Source organism: Xenopus tropicalis, chromosome 3, assembly GCF_000004195.4.
Source record: "Xenopus tropicalis strain Nigerian chromosome 3, UCB_Xtro_10.0, whole genome shotgun sequence".
NCBI lineage: Eukaryota > Metazoa > Chordata > Amphibia > Anura > Pipidae > Xenopus > Xenopus tropicalis.
The window spans coordinates 88,611,947-88,637,410 of NC_030679.2; the positions used below are offsets into that span (position 1 = coordinate 88,611,947).

The 25,464-nt window shown below is 40.1% G+C and overlaps 2 protein-coding genes across 2 annotated transcripts in view; one reads left to right on the forward strand and one right to left on the reverse strand.

Annotated features, from left to right (window-relative positions):
• The window catches only part of snd1 (staphylococcal nuclease and tudor domain containing protein 1), a 387,013-nt gene that overhangs the window by 78,427 nt on the left and 283,122 nt on the right, over positions 1-25,464 (reverse strand). The window lies entirely within an intron of this gene.
• Positions 13,502-18,359, forward strand: lrrc4 (leucine rich repeat containing 4). The gene has a single exon (XM_002939368.4). The coding sequence runs from the start codon at positions 15,933-15,935 to the stop codon at positions 17,856-17,858; it is 1,926 nt and encodes a 641-aa protein (XP_002939414.1). The 5' UTR covers positions 13,502-15,932; the 3' UTR covers positions 17,859-18,359.

A 25,464-nucleotide genomic window follows, 5' to 3' on the forward strand; every position in this document is an offset into this window, starting at 1 on the left:
TAGATGCACATTCATACATCAACATCTTGTATTTTAGTGTAATTGTTTCCTATTGTAGGGTTAGCCTTGTGGATGTACTGTGCCAGACAAATATATTTAAGTCCAACATTATTAAAACATATTAAATGGTAAGCCCACCCAGTCCTGTTGTCCTTGCATTGCTATCAGCAGTAAATCAGTTTTCTACCTAAAAAGGACCGTGTTAGCTGTGCTAAAGATTAATCAGAGCCTTCTTGCAAAGCTAGCGCAAAGGAAGCAAATGACCCAAATCTGTTACGGAGCTAAAGTAATGAGGATAGAAGAAAAGCATAGAAATTATCTGGCACAGCCCACAATTATACACTGGAGTCTTAGGAAAGGGGAGAAAGAGTTCAGCACTAGCAATTCTGTCCTCATAGGCAGAGGGTGATAATTGTGTTTGGGGAGGCTAAAAGTTGGCCATACGTAGAATTACCAACTGAAGAAATGCAGCAAATGCCTTGCACCATTACACACAGCAATATAAATGCAGAGCAAACTTCATGTTTAATGCATACTGAACTTGCCACATAATTAAATTGGTTTATTTCAATTAAAAAGAAAATTGGGAATCATTTATATCAAATTACTTAAATACCTTAAAAAACTGCCTGCTAACCAGGTTCATGTTCAAGAACCTCTACAATAAACCATTAGTGCAAATATATGTTGGTATAGGCTAGAGACCATAGTAGACATCAACCAACATCAAGTGCACACAAATTCTAAATATAATCCCAGATTCTCCAGCAGATTCTCATGCAGTAAATTAGGCTGGAGTACATTTGCAAATCTAAGTCCTGCCAAACCAGAGCAGCCAGCGATGCAATTTAAACAATTATTTGGGACAGAAAATGCTCCTAGTGAGTGCTATACCAGTCTCACTGGGTACCTAGTTACATAGGGTTGAAAAAAGACCAGTGTCCATCAAGTTAAACCCATCCAAGTAAACCCAGCACACCTAACCCACACCTACCAATCTATACACTCACATACATAAACTATAAATACAACCACTAGTACTAACTGTAGATATTAGTATCACAATAGCCTTGGATATTCTGATTGTTCAAGAACTCATCCAGGCCCCTCTTAAAGGCATTAACAGAGTCTGCCATTACCACATCACTAGGAAGGGCATTCCACAGCCTCACTGCCCTCACCGTGAAAAACCCCCTACGCTGCTTCAAATGGAAGCTCCATCCTCTAATCTAAAGGGGTGACCTCTGGTGCATGATCGTTTTTATGGGAAAAAAGAACATCCCCTATCTGCCTATAATCCCCTCTAATGTACTTGTACAGAGTAATCATGTCCCCTTGCAAGCGCCTCTTTTTCCAGAGAAAACAACCCCAACCTCGACAGTATAACCTCATAGTTTAAATCTTCCATCCCCTTAACCAGTTTAGTTGCACGTCTCTGCACTCTCTCCAGCTCATTAATATCCCTCTTAAGGACTGGAGCCCAAAACTGCACTGCATACTCAAGGTGAGGCCTTACCAGGGACCTATAAAGGGGCAAAATTATGTTCTCATCCCTTGAGTCAATGCCCTTTTTTATACAAGACAGCACTTTATTTGCTTTAGTAGCCACAGAATGACACTGCCTGGAATTAGACAACTTGTTATCAACAAAAACCCCTAGATCCTTCTCCATTAAGGATACCCCCAACACACTACCATTTAGTAGATAGTTCGCGTTTATATTATTTCTACCAAAGTGCATAACTTTGCACTTATCAACATTGAACCTCATTTTCCAGTTTGCTGCCCAGTTTTCTAATTTTGTCAAATCGCTCTGCAAAGCGGCAGCATCCTGCATGGAACTTATAGTTTTGCACAATTTTGTGTCATCAGCAAAAATAGAAACAGTACTCTCTATGCCCCCCTCCAGGTCATTAATAAACAAGTTAAAAAGCAAAGGACCAAGGACTGACCCCTGCGGTACTCCACTAACCACACTGGTCCAATTAGAAAATGTTCCATTTACCACCACTCTTTGTACTCTATCCTTCAGCCAGTTCTCTATCCAATTACAAATATTATGTTCTAGGCCAATATTCCTTAATTTGATCATTAACCTTCTGTGAGGTACTTTATCAAACGCTTTAGCAAAGTCCAAGTAGATGACATCAATTGCCATTCCAGTATCGAGGTTCCTACTCACCTCCTCATAAAAGGCGACTAAATTAGTCAAGATCTGTTAAGCATAAAACCATGCTGGCACAAACTAATAGTATTGTGAACTGCAATGTATTCAAGTACCCTATCCCTTATTACCCCTTCCAAAATTTTTCCTACTACTGATGTCAGACTAACAGGCCTATAGTTTTCAGGCTGAGAACGGGATCCCTTTTTAAATAATGGCACCACATTAGCAATCCGCCAGTCTCTCGGCACCATGCCAGACCTCAATGAATCCTGAAAAATTAAGTGAAGAGGTTTGGCAATCACAGCGCTCAGCTCATTTAATACCCTGGGATGAATCCCATCCGGCCCTGGACCTTTGTTTACCTTTACATGTTCAAGTCTCTTTTGAATTTCCTCCCGAGTGACCCATGCGTCAGTAGCTAAATTACTAGAACTGGGCATATTAAAAGGGAAGCCTTCATTATCTGGCTCCTCAGATGTATAGACAGATGAAAAATAAGTTCAAAATTTCAGCTTTTTCCCCGTTCTCATCAACCAACTTACCACCCGTGATAATAAGGTTCCCACCCCTTCTTGCTTCATCTTTTTACTATTCACATAATTAAAAAATAATTTTGGATTCTTTTTACTCCTAGCTGTAATATCCCTTTCCATTTCTATTTTAGCTTGCCTGATAGTTTTTTTGCATGCTTTATTTGCTTCCTTGTACCTGATGAAAGTTTCTGCTGTCCCAGCTAACTTGAATGCTTTAAAAGCACGTTTTTTCTTACCAACCTCGACACTAACACTTTTATTCAGCCATAAAGGTTTTGCTTTGCGATGCCTCTCCTTGCTTACAAGGGGGATATACTGTTGTGTATACCTACAAGGCAATGTTTTAAAGATGTTCCATTTTCCTTCTGTATCTAACCCCATGAAAAGCCTTTCCCAGTTGACACATTGCAGAGATGCCCTTATACTGGCAAAGTCTGCACGTCTAAAATTGAGCGTTTTAGTTACTCCCTTATAGAGCTGTCTCTGCAACATTATCTCAAAGGAGACCATGTTGTGATCACTGTTCCCCAAATGCTCACCCACACAAATGTTAGAGATGAGTTCATTATTATTAGTTATCACCAGGTCCAAAATAGAGTCATTCCTAGTAGGTTCTTGAACCGCCTGAAATAAAAAGTTGTCATTTAGCATATTTACAAACCTACTAGCTTTTTCTGACTTAGCCACCCCATTACTCCAGTCAATGTCCGGATAATTAAAGTCCCCCATAATAACAACTTGACCCAGTTTTGAAGCCTCCTCCATTTGCAACAATAGCTGGGCCTCATCCCCCTCATCTATACGGGGTGGTTTATAGCATACACCAATGACCATTTTCTTTGTGACCTTCAGCCCTACTGAAATTTCTACCCAAAGAGATTCGACGTTTTCATTGGTAATGTCTTTATTACATGGCTTTAAATCTGACTTTACGTAAAGACAAACCCCTCCACCCTTTTTAATCTCTGTCCCTCCTAAAAAGTGTATAACCATTTAAATTCACAGCCCAGTCGCATTTATCATCCCACCAGGTCTCAGTAATACCTATTAAATCATAATTTTCAATACATGCAATAGCTTGCAGCTCCCCTCATTTACCCGACAAGCTACGCGCATTAGCCAGCATGCAGCGGAGATTACTACTTCTCCCTCTGATGTTTACATTAGCTAACGGAGAGTTAGAGCTAAGGCAAATATGAGACTGTTTTCCTTGTAACGGAAGCTCCTTATCTGATAAACTATATGCCCCCCTCACTCCTCCCCCACAACCCTTTGCTAGTCCCCCTGCCCCATCTACACTAATTTTCCCATAGAACTCTAAACTAGACAAGGGGGGGGTGGGTGAGCTAAACACTCCTCCAACCTCTTACCATTCTCTCCCCTAGCACAGCAGACCCCCTTCCATTGAGGTGCAATCCGTCAGGGCTGTATAGATTGTACCCCAAGGAAAAGTCAGCCCAGTGCTCTAGGAACCCAAACCCTTCCTTCCTACACCAAGACTTTAGCCACGCATTTAGCTCCCTAAGCTCCCGCTGTCTTCCTAAACTTGCACGTGGCACCGGCAAAATTTCCGAAAAAATGACATCGGAGGACCTTTGCCTAATCATAGAGCCTAGATCCCTGAACTCACTCTTTAAGGTCCCCCACCTACCGTTCATTTTGTCGTTAGTACCGATATGTACCAAGACAGCCGGGTCATGCCCAGCCCCTCCCAATAATGTGTCAACCCGATCAACCACATGCCATGGCACCATGAAGACAGCAAACTGTCTGGTTGAAGCGATCCGCTTGACAGATTACCCTGTCCACTTTCCTAATGATTGAATCCCCTATAACCACCATCTGTTTAGGCCTAGCTCTGCTCTCCTCCCCACCACTACTAGAGAAACTGGTCTCTCGGCTGTTAGAGAGATCAGCCTCCTCAAGAACCGCCAGTCCAGAGTTCACACTCCCATCTTCTTCACACAATCTGGCAAATCTGTTGGGATGCGCAAACCCTGGAGCAGCCTCCCTTTTCCTTTTACCCACACTAGATTTTCTAACTGTCACCCAGCTTACTGCCCTATCATCCTTTTGCTGCTCCCCTCCCCCCATACTATCTGACCCCGCTAGTTCTTGTTCAGTTAGCAAGAGACTTCTTTCAAGATTGTTGATTGAACGCAGTGTTGCAACGTGTTCCTCTAGGACTCTAACGCGAGCCTCTAAAGTGGCAATTCGCTCACATCCACAACAGAGGTATGCACTTTGGAACCGTTGTTCCACAACTGCATATATGTGGCAGGCTGTGCACTGTGTCAGACCTTCAATGTTGCTACCACTCATTTTACCAGTTACAAGAACAGTTAAACAAAAATAGGTGAAAGGGCTTGTAGTAAATACCTTGTTTTACCTTGTTTTTAACTCCCTTAGTGTTTAACTCCTGAGTTTATAACTCCACTTACAGAGCCCCAACTAACTCCTGAGTTTATAACTCCACTTACAGAGCCCCAACTAACTCCTGAGTTTATAACTCCACTTACAGAGCCCCAACTAACTCCTGAGTTTATAACTCCACTTACAGAGCCCCCACTTAAAGAGCAAACACTTACAGAGCACCTACCACCAGAGCAAGCTCCGCTGGAGTGCCAGTGGTTCTATTTAAACAGTCTGTAAAGGTCAACTAATCAAACCCCACCCCCTCAAACTGAGGGTAATTACAAAGGAATGTAACCTGTTGTATGCCTATGGATCCCACAAACTTTGTAAATTAGCACCAAAAACAATTACTTTTGAAAAAAAAATAAAACCCAACAGTTAAAAAAAAAAAAAACACAATGGTTTTGATAAAGTTACTAAAGAATACTTATCCCTTTTTTGTTTAAATGAAAGCAAGTTGATTCAACCAGCCACCAGCCTGTTAGTACCTCCTTACTTATTAAGCACATATGTGCGATATAGTATCAGTGGACTACTTTTACATCATGCACATGCTCATAATGAGCGAGCTGGGAGACTCACTCATTAGATCCATGTGTAGACACCCAACATGGCCACGTGCAGGCAGCAAAGCTCCTAACAGGATGCAACTTCGGCCCCTCCAGCACTGTGACAGAACTTGCCAACAGCAGCACATCTTCCACATCCTGGTCTGTTACACCCCCCCATCAGGTTACGGACATGGTACCAGCCTGCCTGTCTAGCTACCACAGCTAGAGAACATGGGCTAAAAAAATGCCCCAGCTAGAGAACATGGGCTAAAAGAAGATTCTCTGGAAACTGGTAAAGCACATCTCTCTGGGAATAGCACTGGGACAGATGGGAGACCTAGAAGACAGAAGTCTGTTCCAAACAGGAATGCTCACAGCTCCTCCCATCTCATTTAAAGATAGCATGCCGATAGCTTCCTACTGTAACTATGCCATTCCCAAGACCTGTGATCAACACACAGTCAGCTGATGATCACTTTGGCAGCAGCTTTGGTGTCTCTAGCCTACACCATACTAGCCTTCTAAGCCCACCCACCCTATACAGAGATAGCCCAGCGGAATAGATAAACACCTATTTTCTTATCAGCCACCTTTAGGAAGACCTAGCCTCTCGAAAGCTTTTATAAACATCTGCCCATGTCTGAACTGTAATTCTTTCCTCTGACATGATCTTAAAGCCTTCCCCTTACCAGTATCTATTGTATATCTGGAGTACACACTTGTGGCAGTCTCAAATACATACACTCTAAAGCTGGCCATACACATGGCGATCTGACGATGTTTCGTGCGACCATCGGTGCGTGTATGGCCACTTTAATGAACAAGAAGCCAGCTTTTCATAAAATGTGCCAGTGTGCCATATATGTACAAGAACTTGCCATGCCTATGCATGTTGAGATAAAGATTACAGACCCTTCATAGTAACATAATTGCAAGCCTTTACTTTGCGGATTGCAGAGAAAAGGAGAAACAAGGTGCATATGAAAGGCTTAATTTATTACCTGTGAAGTTAAAACCCAAAATTAGATCATTTTTCACTTTCACTTTTTGTCAGAGCAGATAAAGACACAGGGAAGGCTGGCATATTGTCTCTGGCAGGAGAGCGAGCAAATTCCTTCTTTCCTGAATTTGCTATTAGCATACTTACACTAACCAGCTCAACGGGGACAATCATGCAAAATCCAGATCTGCTAATCCTCTAATCTGGACTAAACCCAAAGCTCTAATGGATTTGCAAAAGAGAAAAAAATCCTTTTAGGAGAATGTTTGCTGTTCTCTGGAAGAATGGGCTGTAAAGCAAGAGCAGTAGAGAGGAAACTGTGGGCCATATCCAACTGTCTTGGTAAGAAAAGTCATAGGTAGCCAAGCCACCTCCTGACAATATAAAGCAGTAACAGATGTGGCATTTTGTTGCAAGTACAGTGTAACGATAAAATTCAGCAAGAAAACAAAGATTTGCCAAACTGTGCTTACTATTATAGTTGGTATGCATTTTGCATGCTTTTGGCAGAAAGGAGAGATTAAAAACCCTTTTGGGCAAATAAAAATTACCAGCAGTTCAACTTTTATTAAATACTGAAGCACATTAATGAATCTGCAAATTTAAAAAAGCTCTTTGGCTTTAAATGTTCCATATTGTCAGAACTAGTTAGACTGATTTGAGCAGTCAGAGTGAATTCTTGGCAATCAGGTTTATAGGTAGCCACACGTAACAATTATATTTGTGTTGAAGGATTACTGTGCATGGTGGCCTGCCGATCCCAACTATGAAGGGTTCCATAGCTGCTCCAGAATGAGAGGGGAATACTGTTAACCCCTTTATGGATTTGAGACCTCATCTATACCAATTATAACCTTTAGATGAAGAAACTTGCCCTATGTTCTTCAAAATAACCTTAACCCCTGCATGTTGGGAATACTATCCACCCTTATTTGTAATTTATTTTTCTGCTTTTATGCACTTCATGTATGTAATATGAAAATACTACACTATTTAATGCTATTGCAGTTCTCTCTCAGTTGGGTTGGTGGGCACCTATGATAGGTCCCATGTATGATCACCATTTGTGTTCTGTGGTAGTAATGAATTATATCCAAACAGTTCAGTAATTCCTCTCAAATGAAATGTGTTGCAATTCCGCTGGGAACTGACCAACTTGGAAATAATTTTATGCAATACCACAAAGAGTAACAAGGATAATATGAAAGTTTATCAAATGCTTTTTGTTTATCAAGAAAACTGGCTTAGTAAATAGAGCTGTTATAGTAAAGAAAAAGGCTCATTCATTGCTATTAAGATTGGCTGAGTGTAGAAAGCTGTGCATCTTAGCCAAAGATATTTTTGTCAGTGCTGTCTAATAATTTCACAGGCTTTGTACTGGTTTTCCACAAAACCATGTCAGCATGCTTTCTGTATTGTAGAATTACTTCTGCTCTTCTACTAGAGGCAATGAGATGGAAAGGAAGATGTACAAGTTAATACTGAAACATGTGGAGAGCAGAGGAGCATTTGAATGGCAAGCTGCCATGTTTTTAGGAATGTCTGTTAAATGCACTCTTCCATGATTCCACCCAATCTGGGCCATAATGGGCACTAGACCAAGGAATTGGAAATCACTTTCTCATGATTATACTGAAGATTAATTACAGACAACAAATGTCACTATTTCCTTCAAGCACAATTCTGGAGAGAACGTTTTCCACAGAATAAAGTGTGGGCACTTCATACCCATTGTAATATTAATATATTAATAATATACAGATCACTAATATACAGATCACTATCCCCTATTTTTCTAACTGCATTTAGGATAGAGCAGTGGTTGAACTGGGGGTGCAAAAGGTGGAGGCTTGCTAGGTCATAAATGCCAAAAATAAGCCAAACCCACAATGTTAAGCCACACCTACTATTATAAGCCTTACCATCAGTAAAGGTCCCCATACACAGGCCGATTATAGCTACCGATATCAGCAGCTTATCGGCCCGTGTAGGGGCAGAACCAAGGGGGGCCTGGCTGACCGATATCTGGCCTGAAATTGGCCAGATATCAATCGGCCAGGTTAGAAAATCCAGTCGGATCGGGGACCGCATCGGCTCGTTGATGCGGTCCCCAAACCGACTGCCCCATTGCCGCCCACATAATCCGATCGAATTATTTTTTTTTTAACCTAAACACTTCCCAATATCGCCCACCCGTAGGTGGGGACATCTGGTGAAGATCCGCTCGATTGGCGACATCGCCAAGCAAGCATAGAGGTATTTGGTATGTACAGACCCCAAATGAAAATAGTTCATATGACTTTTCTTGGCTGCCAATTCAGCTTCTGCAAACAATCTGCCTGTGTATTCACCAAGTATGGTGAAGACAAAAAAGACTTGCAACTGAATAAGATTTTTTTTATTTGCTTTTTTTTCTGCAGCTTTCTGGCTTTCTCCTTTCATTGATGGTTAAATAAATTTCTGCATGGCCTTAAATTTTGCCATAGGTCTTTGAAGCTTTCCATATGAACATACTGTATTAACGTGCACTCAAACTTGTACACAGAATACTCTGTTTTTAAGTATGACAATGACCTCTGCATAGGTCCTTTAACCATAGGAGCAAGAAGGAGACTAACTGTAGCATAGACTATAAAGTAACTGCAGTTAATCATCTGCTAATGGTTTGTAAATTATAATTCATGCTTCCATGATCAGAAGCAATTTGATTCAGCCTCAGGTCCTTATGTTACATCATGACATCCAAGCAATAAAGTACTGGGGAAAGGAAAGTTCATAGCTTGTGCAGTACACATATAAAGTAAACAATCAATCAGAAACAAATTGCTGTAAGGGAGAATTCCCCTGACAGATTACAATTTCACAAATTATTTTAAGGACATGTTATACTCAAGTAATGATGAGCGAATCTATCCAGTTTAACTGCGGCGAAAAATTGGCAAAACCTTTGAAAAGATTTGCGAAACGGCGAAAATGTTGTGTGCCAACAAAAATTTTCTTTTTTTTATCCATTTCGCAGAAAAAAATCAGCCTAGGGTAAAACAGGGAAGTTTGCCGCAAATTCACACCTAGCAAAAAAAAAAATGTGAATTCAAAGGTGCCAGTGTTAACCTTGGAAGTCTCACAAATAATGAATATAGCTGTTTGGTTGTATAATGCTGTCCTTGAAGTTCAGTATGCATCAGCCACCTCTACTGTCTCATCTGGGGAATAAGCACTTCAGTGTTCAGTAAATATTTGCCTTCCTTTTGTTTTCTACCAGCAGGTTTAGGCCTCAGGGTACACAATGTGACACACACTGTGAAAATGCATCAAACCGTTCACAAAGCATTAATCACAAAAGACCCCAAAAGACCATCAGCCAAGTAAGTACCATCCTTAGGCTTAGCAATGTGAAAGGTTAGGAGGTATATAGATAAAACCTATTACCCTTAATTGTTGAAATATCTTCAAGTGTAGCACCCAATAAGAAGATCATGTCACATGAATGTGTTTGTAAAGGTGGAAGTTCATTTGGCTCTTGCACAGCATTAAATAAAGGAGAAGGAAAGTTAAAAACTAAGCTTTATCAGAAAGGATTATGTAAATACAGCCATAAGCACTCACAGAACTGCTGCTCTGAGTCCTCAATAAAAAGAAGCACCACATTTCTTTCCTTTTATTCGGTATACAGGACTTCCTGCTCTCTGAAAAATCTTTCAGGGCACGGCACGAGCCTGCTCAGTTTGCTCCTCGCCCCCTCCACCCATATCTTCTTTTCCCTCTCATATCTCTGCTGTGTAACTCAAGTTTAGAGCTGTTCCAGGACTATACCCCCTGGCGCAAAAAGCACCCTTAACTATCATTGCTTAGACCGTCCCTCACCTCTCTCTTATCGCATAGTTTTTAAGTTTACACTTTGTCCCTATCGCTAACCCCTAGCAAAAAATGCAGAGAAGCGCAGCAGCGTACCTGGCCAACATCTTCTTACCGACTGAAGACACTTCTGGTCTCTCCACCAATACAAACCTCCTTGATAGGGACAGAGTGTAAACTTAAAAACTATGCAATAAGGTAGAGGTGAGGGGTCTAGGCAATGATAGTTAAGGGTGTTTTTTGCACCCGGGGATATTGTTGTTCTTTAATTTTAAAAGCAACTGTATATTCAAATGGATCCCTCACATCCCCAAAGAGGAAGCGAGTCAAAAACAGGCAGTGTGAGCAAATGTAGCAGAGGCAAGAAAAAGGTATATTAAAAAAAAAAAAAAAAAAGTAAGCGATTGCTAGGTCTATCCTAAATCTATAATACTGCATCATGGATAAATCTAGCTTGAGTCTGTAGTGCAATGTGCTGTACTGGAAGCTTGAGCTGCACACTAAACAAATAGAAACTGTTATAAAATGGCAGGAGGACTGGCAAAAAGGCTATCCTCTTATCAAGGAACATGGCACACACCATCTAACATACTACACAAACAAGGCTCAATGTTAGAGAAAAGAGGGTCCCAGGCAATGCAGAAAGACCGCTGCCCCCTGGCTACTGGTGGGATGTTGCAGTTCGAGAGCTAAATAATTGCAGGTAATTCCTGGTGTACATACAATATATTTTAGTTGTTGCATAATTATGGGTAATTATTTACAACCAAGGTAGATGGCCTTTCTGCTTTTTCTGTCCCTCCATAAAAAACCTTATCCCCTGTACACAAAGAAGAATCATTGGTGAAGATGTAGTTTACATTGTAATTTATAGATCAACATAGCCTGGCTGAAACATGACAATGCAGCAGATACCTTTGAATAGACCAGTTAATGCCGATCTTTGGAAGTGCATTCATATAGCAATGATTTCATTGCTGCTTCCACCATATGTTGCTGAAAGTGTCTCAAAACACACTGCTATTAAATTGCTTTTAATACCTTTTCATTTCCAAAACATGCCTCCAGCCCTATTCATATGATGGCCTTTTTCCACACGAGAACTAAATATGGCTGCTGCTTGTTTTAGTTAAAGTAATCAGATTGCAGCTAATGTGAGCAGAGCATGCCAGACTTCCAATAAAAACCCTACATTATTAGCTTGCCTCTTCTGCAGAACAACATGGGTTAATGATGGACCTTTCATTACTCAGTTTGTGTCAGGGTTGATCCTACCCAAAGTATATACTGTAATGGTTACATTCAGATGCTAATTTCCTTTTTTGACTTTTTAGCAACAGAAAATTGAGTTCTTATTTTCCGATGATTGAATTTAATACAGACCCTGGGGACATCCTGGAATTTGCTGCATCACAGTCACAATCTGGGGCTCCAAATCCCAGAGACACATGGGAAATGAGACTTTAATGTTCATGGTATTTTAATAGCTGCAAATTTGCTGAACTGCAAAATGTAGATCGAAATTCCAACCTTTAAAATCTTGAATGTCACTTCGTACATAGCACACAGCATATTGCCCTAGCAACCAGTCACTTTATTTACAGTATATATTCATTTTTAACAGGCTGGATGAAACAATATAAAGAAACTATTTCTTATATCTAAAAAGATTTAAGCAGTGCATTCAATCCTTTATGGGAGCTGCCATTTTGCTTTCCTCAGTGGAGGCATTAGATCCAAAATGGCAAAAACAAAATAACTGTACCAGCTTTGGCCACCAGGGGTTGAGCATTTTAGCAAAGACAAAAAATATGGCTCCTATTAAAATATATGACAAACTTAAATACCTGTGCAAATGCATTTAGGACTACATAATGCAATCATGGAGAAAAAAAATGACATTATTATTGTTATTATACATTTTTTTTATCATCAACTTTGGCAACATAGGAGGAAATCAAAATTTGCAAGTGCACCTTGGCTAGAAATAAAAAAAATCAATGAGAAACTACTTTGCTCAGCAAGTGAAATCAGTGGACTCTACTTTTTAAAATGTTCTCTTACTTAAAAAATACTTAGATTTTAGTATAATTGTAACAAAGAGAAATCAAGCAGCACAAGTTCTTCGGCACCAATGCAGAGTGCCACTCACAGTATTATTTAAGAGCTGCCAGCCTTTGAGGATTTAAAGATCTCCTTGTCTAAAAGATGCATTTTTTAGTGAAGCCAATTTTATCTACGGAGAGACTTCTATTAAGCAGGATCTACCAACGCCTTTTGAACACAGGAAAGCACCTCCTACTTAAATGCATGGAAGCATATTAGACTGTAGAAGCACTAGTGCCACAGAAAGTGGCACAGGAGGAAAGGGATATATTTTTAATAGTACCTATATAAGAATTGCTCTAAATCCTATATGCCACTATGTGTCTACAGAATTTTGCTGTGTTCAAGTATTCAGGCAAGTTCAAAAGAAAAAACTTCTAGCACATCCATTTGCTGTTAGTTATTGATAACATATTACTTGCACCCTTTTAAGCTCATGTAAACTACAATTTACCATATCCTCATCCAAAACCACCTGTGATTAACTGGTCATGTTGGAAGTTAGAGTTCACCACAGGGGATTAATATTAGATTTTACTTTAGAGGGTGTTTCAAAGAAACACTTCCTTCCTGTAATTGCGTGCGTGAATAAAATCCCTAACAAAAGTTTCCAAAGTGCAATACATGGCTGCACATATATCTGAAATGACTGCCAAAGATCACTTGCGCTTCACTGAGCTGTAATGCAGCACCATTTGGTCTGTGCACAAATGTATCAAAGAATAACTGCAGGCAGAGAAAGAAAATTGCTTGGATGATAAATCTCTGCAAATAGCATTCCAATGGGATAGCAGCAGCACCTGCCACGCTGTACTACTGTTTGCTACACTCCAAAGCCTCAACTCTCTGCCCAGCAGGACAACAAGGAAACTTACCTGTTTGGCGGAGTTCAGGCACTGTGTGAGGGACTGCAATGCACATTCCTTGAGCCATCTCTAGAATCGGAGCCAGTTAAGCAGCTGAATGATAGCAGCTCTGTTTCATTCTGTAAATTCACCTGACACCAGCAAATGGAATGTAGGCATTTCCTTACAGGCACACATAGGGGGAGACAGCATTATACAAAGCATACAGCTAATCAAAGCTTACAGCAAAGCAATGAGCCTTTCTGAATTACCAGGTTGGTGCGATAGGAGGGTGCATAGGAACAGGTCACACCATTGATCTCAAGCCCCCACTTAGTCTTTTTTGTTTCTGCAAGACACTCCAACAGATACAATGCCATCTACTCACTTTTGCTGCAAGTGAAGTGTTAAAAATTGTGAGTGAAAGGAGTTTAAGAGATGGTGCGCTAGCGTTGCCATGCAATTGCTGCTCTCTTCTTGAAACAACTCTCTCACTCCTACATTCACCACCAGCACTTCTGCATCTCTGGGCTGCTTCCGATTTTTGCTCACAACTTGGGGGCGTGAGTGCAGAGTGCTGATAAAGGGGCAGTAGGGCTGAAGTCAGGAAGAGGATGAAAAGGGGTGCAAATTACCCCTGCCGTCAAAGGGAAGCAAAGTCAGCAATTGGTGTTGATGACGCTGCACTGGCAGAAGAAGAGCCAATCACATCTTTCCTGCCCCTGGCAGCTAAAATCTCATTTCTGCATTTTTCCCAGCGCAGGCTAAGTCAAGGATGGAACGCAGAGAGACAGAGAAGGAGGCAAAAATGCACAGCACTCGATAGGCATCATTAACTGAATTCATTGAAAGGGAACCAGAAAAAGAATCGCTCTCGCCAAGCTGTGGACTCTTAAAACTCACTGCAGCCTGCTCTGCATTAATAACTCCTTTCCCAGATATACAGAGGGAAAAGATAAAGGGGGAAGGGAATGTGAAACAGCCAATGCAACTTAGCTGGAAGCTTTGAGCATTAACCCCTAGAGGGAAAGAAAAGGAGGGGTAGGAGGGGGCTGTGTGAATACATAGGAGCACTGCATCACGCTAATGTTCAGCTCAGAACAGTATGCGTCAGCAGTACATCCACGTTCTGACTGAAGGACGAAAGGATGAGAGAGCAGCCTGGCTGGTTGGCTGCTGCTTACACCACCAAGCAAAAAGGGAGAGAGGAGGACCATTAAAAGAGGAAGATGCTACGGGGCTCTGATATCGCTCCCTCAGCTGCTGCCTGTTCTGCTGCTGCTAAAAACACCAGACGAGACATTAAAAGCAAGACTAGGAGAAACCCACAACTCACTACCTCGCAAGAAAAGGCTCTACAGTGGGACTTCCATGAGGCAGGAGATGTACGGCTGTAAAAGACTGTCCCTTCTGCAGACCCATCTCAAATCAAGGGCTCAGCACTAAGGTGTGTGTATCTGTGTGTGTGGTTTCACCTCCAGTGTTGTTTCTACAAGACCTCCGCTCACTCCTTGGAGATATTGACGGATTATTGCTAAGTGTGCAAGAGGTAGGCTGCAGCAGCTGTATCTGTAGCTTGGAAAGCAAAGCCAGCTATAAAAAGAGAGAGAGCGAGAGAGCGAAAAAGAGAAGCCAGCACTGAGAGAGAGGGGGGGAAAGCACTCAATGCCTGCAATGTGCTTGCTGCCTTTCTCTTTGTACAAATCAGAATTCTGCAGACAGTCTGGGGATCGCAGAGATACCCAAAGAAAATCATCAAACTGCATGGAAAGCGCAAGATACATTCAAGGAGTATAAGGAGCCTTCAAATAATTTCTAATCCACTTCTATGAAGCCTATATAGATTTTCCATCTCCCTTCAGAAATGGATATTCTTCCGGCTTCTGCAAGGAACAGCAGTGGAATCCAAGGGCAAATATTTCTACTGAAAAAGGCACTAGCCCCTGGGGAGCAGCAGAACGATGCACCTGCATAGCCAAGTGGGCCTCACCCCTTCTTTATATATACCTTAATTTTACTTTTAATTTTCAAATCCGGGTTTACTATAAGGAGCCATTTTGTCTTTCAATACCCCCCCATTATCCCCCTCCCCCAAAGCCCCTGTAGCCCCAGTAGCTTTCTTTCCTATACTAATTAAAACTAAGGAATCCATGGAAAGACTGTTTCATACACTTGCTGTTGCACTGGATGAGAGAAACTGGCTTAAGGATTCTAATATAATTTTCTTTCCATAGATACTTTACCTAGGGTTTTATTTAAATTCATGCATTTTAATTTTCTAGTCACCTCCTTAAAGAGAAACCACTTTTTTTCTTCAGTTCTTACCCCAATATTTCCTCCTTACACTCACAAGTGTTTAGATGGAAAAGGGAATTTGCAACCTCCTGAAGCCTGGGTAGGGCCAAGTTCCCGTTTCCATGCCAAATCCCAGACTATGGTGAATTATGAACGTGCCACATCATGAATTTCTTGTGGCTGGTAACTGTGCACCATACCTGGAAGGCTGTCCTATTCTCTGCAATCTACCTCATGGTGCATATGTGGATCTCCTGTGCAGCATACTCTGGGCCTCAAAGTTGCCCATCTGTCTGTTCCTGCAGTAACCAGTTCAGCAAGGTCGTATGCACACGTCGTGGCCTCTCTGAAGTACCCCAAGGTATACCATCAAACACAAGATCCCTCAATCTCATGGAGAACAACATACAGATGATTCAGGCTGACACGTTCCGTCACCTTCATCATTTGGAAGTGCTACAACTTGGCAGGAACTCTATACGTCAGATAGAGGTTGGGGCTTTTAATGGTTTGGCCAGCCTCAATACTCTGGAATTGTTTGACAACTGGTTGACTGTAATTCCCAGTGGGGCATTTGAGTATCTTTCCAAACTGAGAGAATTGTGGCTCAGGAATAATCCTATTGAAAGTATTCCATCTTATGCCTTCAATCGGGTACCATCTTTGATGCGCCTGGACCTTGGAGAGTTAAAAAAACTGGAGTATATTTCTGAGGGGGCTTTTGAAGGATTGTATAATCTGAAGTATCTTAACCTTGGGATGTGTAATATCAGAGACATGCCAAACCTTACACCATTGGTGGGACTAGAGGAACTAGAAATTTCTGGGAACAACTTTCCTGAGATAAAACCAGGATCTTTTCACGGTTTGAGATCACTGAAAAAATTGTGGATTATGAACTCGCAGATCAACACCATAGAGCGTAATGCTTTTGATGATTTGACATCCTTGGTTGAATTGAATTTGGCTCACAACAATGTGACCTCCCTGCCACATGACCTTTTTGCCCCTCTAAAATATTTGGTGGAATTACACTTGCACCATAATCCATGGGACTGCGACTGTGATGTTCTTTGGCTTTCCTGGTGGCTGAGAGAGTATATTCCCACCAATTCCACATGTTGTGGTCGTTGCCATTCCCCGCCGCACATGAGGGGGAAGTATGTGGTGGAGGTGGACCATTCAATGTTTCAGTGCTCAGCCCCTTTTATAATGGATGCTCCTAGGGATTTGAACATCTCTGAAGGGAGAATGGCGGAGCTCAAGTGTAGAACTTCTGCCATGTCCTCTGTTAGGTGGCTATTGCCCAATGGAACTGTGTTGACCCACGCTTCCAATCATCCGCGAATCACCATCCTTAATGATGGGACATTAAACTTCTCACAGGTCCTGCTCACTGATACTGGTGTCTACACATGCATGGTAACAAATGTGGCGGGAAACTCTAATGCTTCAGCTTATCTCAACGTCAGCACGGCAGAGCTTAACACTTCCAACTATAGTTTCTTCACAACTGTCACTGTGGAGACAACAGAGGTGGCTCCTGAAGACATCTCTATGATATTCAAGCCGGTGCCAACCACTTCAACAGGGTACCAGCCTGCATATACAACTACCACCACTGTACTAATTCAGACCACCAAAATGCCCAAGCAGGTGGCGGTACCAACTTCAGATGCTGGAGACAAAATGCAAACTAGCCTTGATGAGGTGATGAAGACCACCAAAATCATCATTGGTTGCTTTGTGGCAGTCACACTGTTAGCAGCCGCTATGCTTATTGTATTCTACAAGCTACGCAAGCGGCACCAGCAAAGGAGCACTGTGGCCGCTGCGCGGACTGTTGAGATAATCCAAGTGGATGAGGACATCCCCAGTGGGAGTCCCACAGGAGTATCAGGTGAGGGGGCAGTTGTACTGCCCACCATTCACGATCATATGAACTACAACACCTACAAGCCAGCACACCATGGGGCCCATTGGACGGCTAACAGTATCGGTAATTCTCTACACTCCACAATTACTACCATATCTGAACCTTATATAATTCAGACCCACACAAAAGAGAAGGTACAGGAAACTCAAATATGACTTTTTTTCAAATTATAATGCAATAGAATGCACAAAAAAAGACAGTAACTTTTGTACAGAAAGAGAGAGACTTTTTTGTTTTCGTGTAAATGCTTATATATTAAATCTATGGGCTGATGACAGAAAAAGATTATATTAAAATTTAAAACTATTTTCTAACTTGTAAGTTCTATTTAAGTGATGGTATAATGGCAAATATAGAGGAAAAAAAATCAGAGATGTTTATGTGCCATAATGAATAGAAAATGATTTAGCTATGTTTTAATCAGAAAGCAAAAACACTGAATAGAAGTCCATGCGTGCAATCTGCTGTTTTTCAAAAGACGCTGCTAGTGTATAACAGCAGCACCCCAGTTTCTAAGGAAAATTCTTTTGTTTAGAGTCCCAGATCAATCTTTGCAGGTTTATCTTATAAAAAAGGAAAAAAGCACCACAAATTTGTACTGTGCCAAATGTTAAAATTAAATACATGCAATAAAGGATCTTTTTTGGAGACTTGAAGAGGAAGAACATTTGTTATAAGATTTTTTCTGTAGCATTCCTGCACTTACGCTAGGATTAATGGCAGTTCAATACAACCTGATTACTGGCTAGAGAAAGCTGTATAGAAAATTACAGATATACAGATGTATGCCAAAGATAGAATGAAGGAATAGCAGAGAGGGTGTTGCAAAGGAGCTGGCGCATCTTTCCACTCTGCACCAAACTCCTGCAGATCTAATTAACCTTGTGAGTTCCAGACTAGTTTACAGGAATATCAATGAAAACAAAACAGTCTCATGGCAGTTATATTGGCAGTGCAGAATTTATGTTCAAATCTCATAATGACTTTGCTTGTAACCCTTTCATAACCATAAAGCCCCACAAACGAAGTGTAATGCATTGCTGAACCGTTCTGGTATTGAAGGTATTTTTTTTGCATACTAAATAACTACAGAGTAAAGCATATGATTCCCTTCTAATTTGGCTTTTGTAGCAATCAAATAAGGTGATTGATCTGTTCTGTTAACAAGCAAGGTGGAAACACCTCTCTGACAGTGGACTGTTAAATGTTTGTAAGTAAAACAAAATCCTTCAGAGAAAATCATAATTAACACACATTGCTGGTCAGCGGGCAGCTATCTGTGCCTGCAATATTAACATAACTGAAATGTTTAAATAAGCATGTGTATTGCTATCATGGGCATGTGATATATGGGCAGAAGGCCCCAACTGCTGGGTATGGAACAATTTCAACTAAATGATTGTGTGCTATAATGCAGATAACCCCCCCAAGTTGACTGAAGATCTAAGCTCATATTTTGCTTCATGGCTCAAAATATATATGTAAATTATAATTGAAGGAATTTTGTTCAAGGGTTAAATCATATCTGGAATAGGTTCATAATAGAAAAATTAGGGGCATGAGAGTCATGTGTTTTTTTAACCCTTGCAAAGTATACAAATATATGGAACAATGATAAGGTCTGACAAGTTAAATGTTGCTAAAAATATGTTATGCAAAGTATTGGTTTAAAACAAACCTATATGCTCTAGCAAAATAAGTCATTTTATAGATATATTCTCTGAAGTTTAAATTTCATGACAAGAGGAGGGAACAAATTCAGTAGAGCTTCCATCCATTAAGTACCCAATTGGTGTGTTCATAGACAGATGTTGCAAGCATTTCTAAGGTTTTATAAAGCTGCAGAGCTGAGTAAATGGCTAAGGAACATTGCAGATAGATGTTCATGTTCTCCTTGAAACCACAGGGTTTGTTAACAAGGTCATCCCGAGTTCTCCAAAAGCAAAGACACTTCTATCAGAGATGTTGATCTTACAGCCCTTCAAGCTGTTGCTGAACTGTAACTCCCATAAGGACACTGCTGTTCAGAGAATAGCTGTCGGGAAGAACACACTGGATGCCCCGAGATATACCTTTATGCACTAATAACCATTTAATTTAATCCCTCTAACTGTGCCATAAATGTATTAACAGCTGGTATTGTTCACATTTAGGGCAGTTATCAAAGCTTAATGGAAAGTATTGCGTTCATTTTACCATATAGAAAGGTGGCATAAGGTTCTGCTGCATTTATTCCCAACACAATGCACGTTTTGTTTCTGTTAAATGTATAGGATTGTGGGAGTAATTACAACAGAATGTTGTGGCTGGTGGCCTCTGATCTGCGGTGTGTTGGTTCCTTCCCTATAGGAATTGGAAACTCCATTTCATTCAGAATTGCTTTATTACTTAGGCTGCAAAAGACAAAGGGTTTTTCTCAGAACAGTGTGTTAACAAGGGTGCTCTCTTAAATGTGAAGTATAGTACTAAGTCACAGAAATGGCAGAATGGAAATATATATAGTGTTTTAAACTGAGCAAAAAAAAATGCATTGATTTTGTAGAAAAGAGCTGAGTTACAATGAATCGCTTTCTGGCAACCCTGTAACAAATCACAAGCTAAAAGCTGACTGACACAGTATAGTGATATGAAAACCATAATGTAGAGATATAAGAAAATCTACAAATGTACAAACTGAATATTCAACATTTGAAATTAAATCATGTAAAATGAAACACAAAATAACAACAGGGCTAAATGTGGAAGGCAGCAAATCTGCACAGCAGAACCTTTTAGTTTTTTTCTCATATTTGGACCGTCAGAGAATGATGGTCCAGTATGTCTGCTGCTGCATTTCATATGAAGTTCCAAGAGCAATTATTTGTGTAAATAGGTTTTGACAGGCACTTGCACAATCATATTTACTGCTGTGCACTCTGATACAGTTGCAATATAAACACTCACACATCTTCAAGCACAAGGGAGGTTAATGAAAGGAGCATAGGAATCCCACACAAAATATTTGCCATCCCAAAACCCTTTCATAAATAATATTTAGTCAATCAAAAACTTTCTTTAATATGAAACAGATACTGGAGTCTTACTCTTAGTGATTTGTTTTTATTCCATAATAAAGTCAGTCAACTAGTTTAAAAGGATGTGTACAAATTATAAATGGGGTCGGCCATAAGAATAATACCACAAGCTCACGACTAACTTGCCCCAAGTCTTATGAAAATGTAATACTAAACTGCAGTTCTAGGCTTTAGCACAAGACTAAACACACGCCAGCAAATTAATCTACCCCTTTATAGCTTGGTCACTTCTCAGTTTGGAGCCATATAAGACCCTTACTCAGAATTATGAACATGCTGTCTAGAGTTTGTTTGGAAGGTTCCCATGCAACTAAAATGGCATTGTTGCCATAAGCCTCGTGAATGGAGCACACTTCCTGATAATCATGTGACTTGCAAGTACACACCTCCTGTTACAAGGTCCCCATTGTACTACTATGTAATATTCCGGGTATAGGACAAGCTTATACAGAGCAGGTAATGCTGCAGTATTTTAAAACCTCACTCTATATGCAGCTATGAAGCAGACCTGTTTTTGTTTTGTCGTGGGAAGCAATGAGGGCTGGAACACACCCTTGATGCTAAACACTGGGCACATATTCAGCATATTCAGTCTGTTCACCTACATTTTTATTACAGGGAAAAAAATACAGTCAACACATAAGTATGATCAGAATGATAATGGGCAGCACAGACAATATTGCTCTAGAAGGCAAACTGTTCTGTTCTCTAGAGAAGTAAGCCAAGGGCCTTACAAGTCAGGCCCTCGAAAAAAAAATTGGACATAGGCTATATATTTTTTTTTCTCCTGAAATGTCTATAAAGTAAGATTAATAGACTTTAAATTGATTGCTGTACACATTGAGGACATTTATTTTTTATGTTTTTAAATGGTGAGTGTTAATTCCTCCATGGCAGGAATGATAGCAGAAATTGATAAAGTATATATCTTTATTTACTTTATTCCAGAACATAAGCATTGTGGTCCCTTTTTCATCACATTGGAAGGTCAGATTTCATTTAATTATATTAGTATTATAAAAGGTATATTATATATATTTATTTTTTTTAACTTTACCACAGCAATACCTCCTACTCTCTTTCAGTCTCATGCAGAAGGAACATGATGCTTCTTTATGCAGCTAATTTCTATCAGCTGAAAGTGCTACAAACAACATTCCTGCCGCTTGTATTAACATGAATGGTAAATATCCAAAACCTTTGGTACAGGTACAATGTTCAAAGCACCTGTACTGGCTATTTTAGGCACTGTCCTTGTAAAGCCATAAGAGGGACTTTGTGGCCATTTTCTCATGTGTGACCATTCGCATTTCATCAGCCTTATTGTCAAATCAGTTACAGGCATTCCAAGCAGCAGTGTAGTGAATGTTAATAAGCCTCTCAAAGGCCATTTTATTCTACTTTGTTACGTGGGTTCTCATACTAGGAATACATCTAGAATCCCTTCATAATACAATAAAAGGCTTCTGTTTGTTGAAAAGGAAACAAATAGCCAACAGAGCACCAGGAAACAGATTCCTCCATTCAGGCACAAAAGTGACTAAGCTTTTCGGCATACCTAGGACAAATAAAGGAGGTTTGAGGAGGGATTTACAGGGGTCTGAAATACCTCTGAAATATAAAATGGGCAGTGGCCACTAAAAGCCATTGAGGCTAAAGTGTTGCAGGGCCATAATTATAAACTGTGATGCTCTTACATTTGCTGTTGTTGGCAAGACAGATCTTGTAAGTTTGCCTTTTAAATAAATTGCATATTTAAAGGTTGCATAGGTAAAGAAAGCGAACAATTAGGCGAAAGGTAACGTTTGAATCAAATGCTTGGCCAGATTCAGCTGCAATCGAATTACAACACTTACCATTTATGTGTCCACTAATGAGTAAACCGTCCCTGTGATAAAACATCAGATATCATGTGAATGACGCATAATATCTAAATCTCTAAAGCCTAGCAGCACACGTGTACATTTTGTAAACAAACAGTTCATTATAATTACTTAGAGATAAAACATACTTTTTATATTCTACCAGACAATTATTATCTATTATCCATGCAACTAGACATTTTAGGATGTCAGCCTTAAACCTAAATACTCAGTGTGGAGGGAAACCCAGAAGTGACGTGACATGACAAAATAACATATGAACCTAAGGCTGATGCCACACGTGGCGTTTTTACGCTGCGTATTTTCTAATTCTCTCGGCGGCTGAAAAACGCCTGATATCATCATCCATAGAAATAACTTGAAAAGACGCGAAGCAAACCACACAAAGCGTAAATACGCTAGAAAACGCCTTAGCACGGATTTTTCAAGCGTAGGCTGAAATACGCCAGTACTTGCAAAGCAAGCTATTCCTATGTATACGCAAAGGCAGCTGCCAGACCTAGCGGAAATACGCTGCGTTTTTTGCTATTTCACACTATTAGCACCATGGCAACGGGATTTGCTTACGTCACCAGTACTAGGCTGAAAAACGCCATGTGTGGCTTGTGCGGCGTTTTTAGGCTGAGAAAAAACGCAGCGTAAAAACGCCACGTGTGGCATCAGCCTTAGATTCATGAGTTCACCGAGTATTTAGGTTTGGTTGTTCATTTGATTTGTTACTTTGAGAAAGGCTGTTGCCACAGTCATGTTGTACTTTTAATAAATCATATTTATTTTTTCATAAGTCCTGAGCGAAGCGGTCTGTTTGTGCATTTATCTAACTTGATTTTTGAGGACTGTACCCAGGCATCCGATGACTTAATTTTCGTGAGTGCCTACCATTTGAACGGTTATATATTTATATACAGTATATATATATAACACACACTTATACATCCTAGTCAGCTGAAGTCTGATTTAGGTTGCCAAATAGGGTATTAGTCCATCCAAATTCTATTAAACTTAATAAAACACAGCCTCAAACATTTATTAATCCATCATTGACTTTCTCAAACCAAATAAATTCCCTACATGTTGGGTTCCAAGAAAATTACAACTGAGTAAATTGTTAAGCTTACTGGTTTCTAGACAAATAGACCTTTAGGCCAAAACATTTACCTCACTCACTTGTTTAGTAATGTGCTGCTAATGGCTAAATCCTAACTAATGTCATTTAGCAAAAAGAGACTTGATGAATGAACTAGGCCAATCACCTTTGCTGTTATGCTGATGTGTGAATTTGCCAGAACACATCAAGAAACAGGGTATCAGAAGACATTTTCATATTTGTTTAATTTATGTCACTTCATTTTCAGCTGCATAAGTTTTCTTAAAATAATTTCCCAAGCACAATGCTGTGGGGTCTGCATATCTACTGAGCTTTTACTGTGTGGTGCCACTGTAGAGAATTTCCAGGTCTCGAATAGCTCTGCAGTATGACAGGCTACATGCTGTCTCTTATTTCTTTCTGGGTGTGGTACTTTAATATATGCACAAAACTAGTTAATTTCCCCACTGATGGGTATTAACTTGCTAGCACAAGTGATAATCATGAAAAGGTTAACGGTTTAGATCTCCTTGACAAGAACAGCTTAAATAATATATGAAAGCAGGCTTGGAAATGTTTGTAAGTGTTGCATGAGGAAGCTTGGGGCTTGTTACACAGGCTTCTGGTTTGACGCAGTCCTGTGGTTTCATGCTGCATTCTAAATTAACCCTTTCCTGCCTTGGAGCTCTGAAGTAAGCAGCTCCTCACAGGACAAAAATTGAAAAAGATAACTGAAAAATAACAAATTTAGTAAATGTATTTGGAAAGGCCAAATTTCAATATTTACAGTACAAGTATGGGATCCCTTAACCGGAAACCCATTATCCAGAAAGCTCCGAATTATGGAAAGCCCATCTCCCATAGACTCCATTTTAATCAAATAATAGAGAATTTTAAAACTGATTTCCTTTTTTTCTGTAGTAATATAACAGTAACTTGTAATTGATTCCAACTAAGATATAATGAATCCTTATTGGATGCAAAACAATCATATTGGGTTTAATTAATGTTTCATGGATTTTTTGGAATGTTTGGAGATCCAAATTACGGAAAGACCCCTTATCCGGAATACCCTTGGTCCCAAGCATTCTGGATAACGGGTCCTATACCTGTATCACATTTATCATTCAGTATGCATGGTGTTTTCCACATTCTGAAACGTTATCTAAGTTTATAAAAACATTGAAATATTAAACCCCACCTGATTGTTTTTCTACCGATATTTATACTAGCTTAGTTAAGAACAGATGAAAGTTTGGTAGAATCTGGCTTGTCAATAGGAATCCAGTATTTGATAAGCTGAATACTATTTCTCAGTCAGTACATTAATGTTACAGAGCAATATATTTAAGCCTCTCTTCTCCTATGCTTGCAGACAGTTTAGCCAACTTAAATATAAGGCTATACAGAGTAATGACACAAACACAAAGATTCACCTGCAATTACATCATCTAGCAACATCCAGCAAATCTATGCTAAAGTCAATGGCATAACAACAATCCAGGAACAAATTTTTCATCGCTATAAAATATGGCATAATAACATTATTGCAGGGGCATAGATGGAAATGTAATTTAGGATGATTTATAAATGAGCCTATAAGGTAACCAGACTGGGTTGCCCACCATTTAGTGCAGGGATCCCCAATCAGATGTAAAAAATGATGGTGAGCCACACAAGCATGAAGTTTTTTGGGGATGCCAAATATGCACTGTGA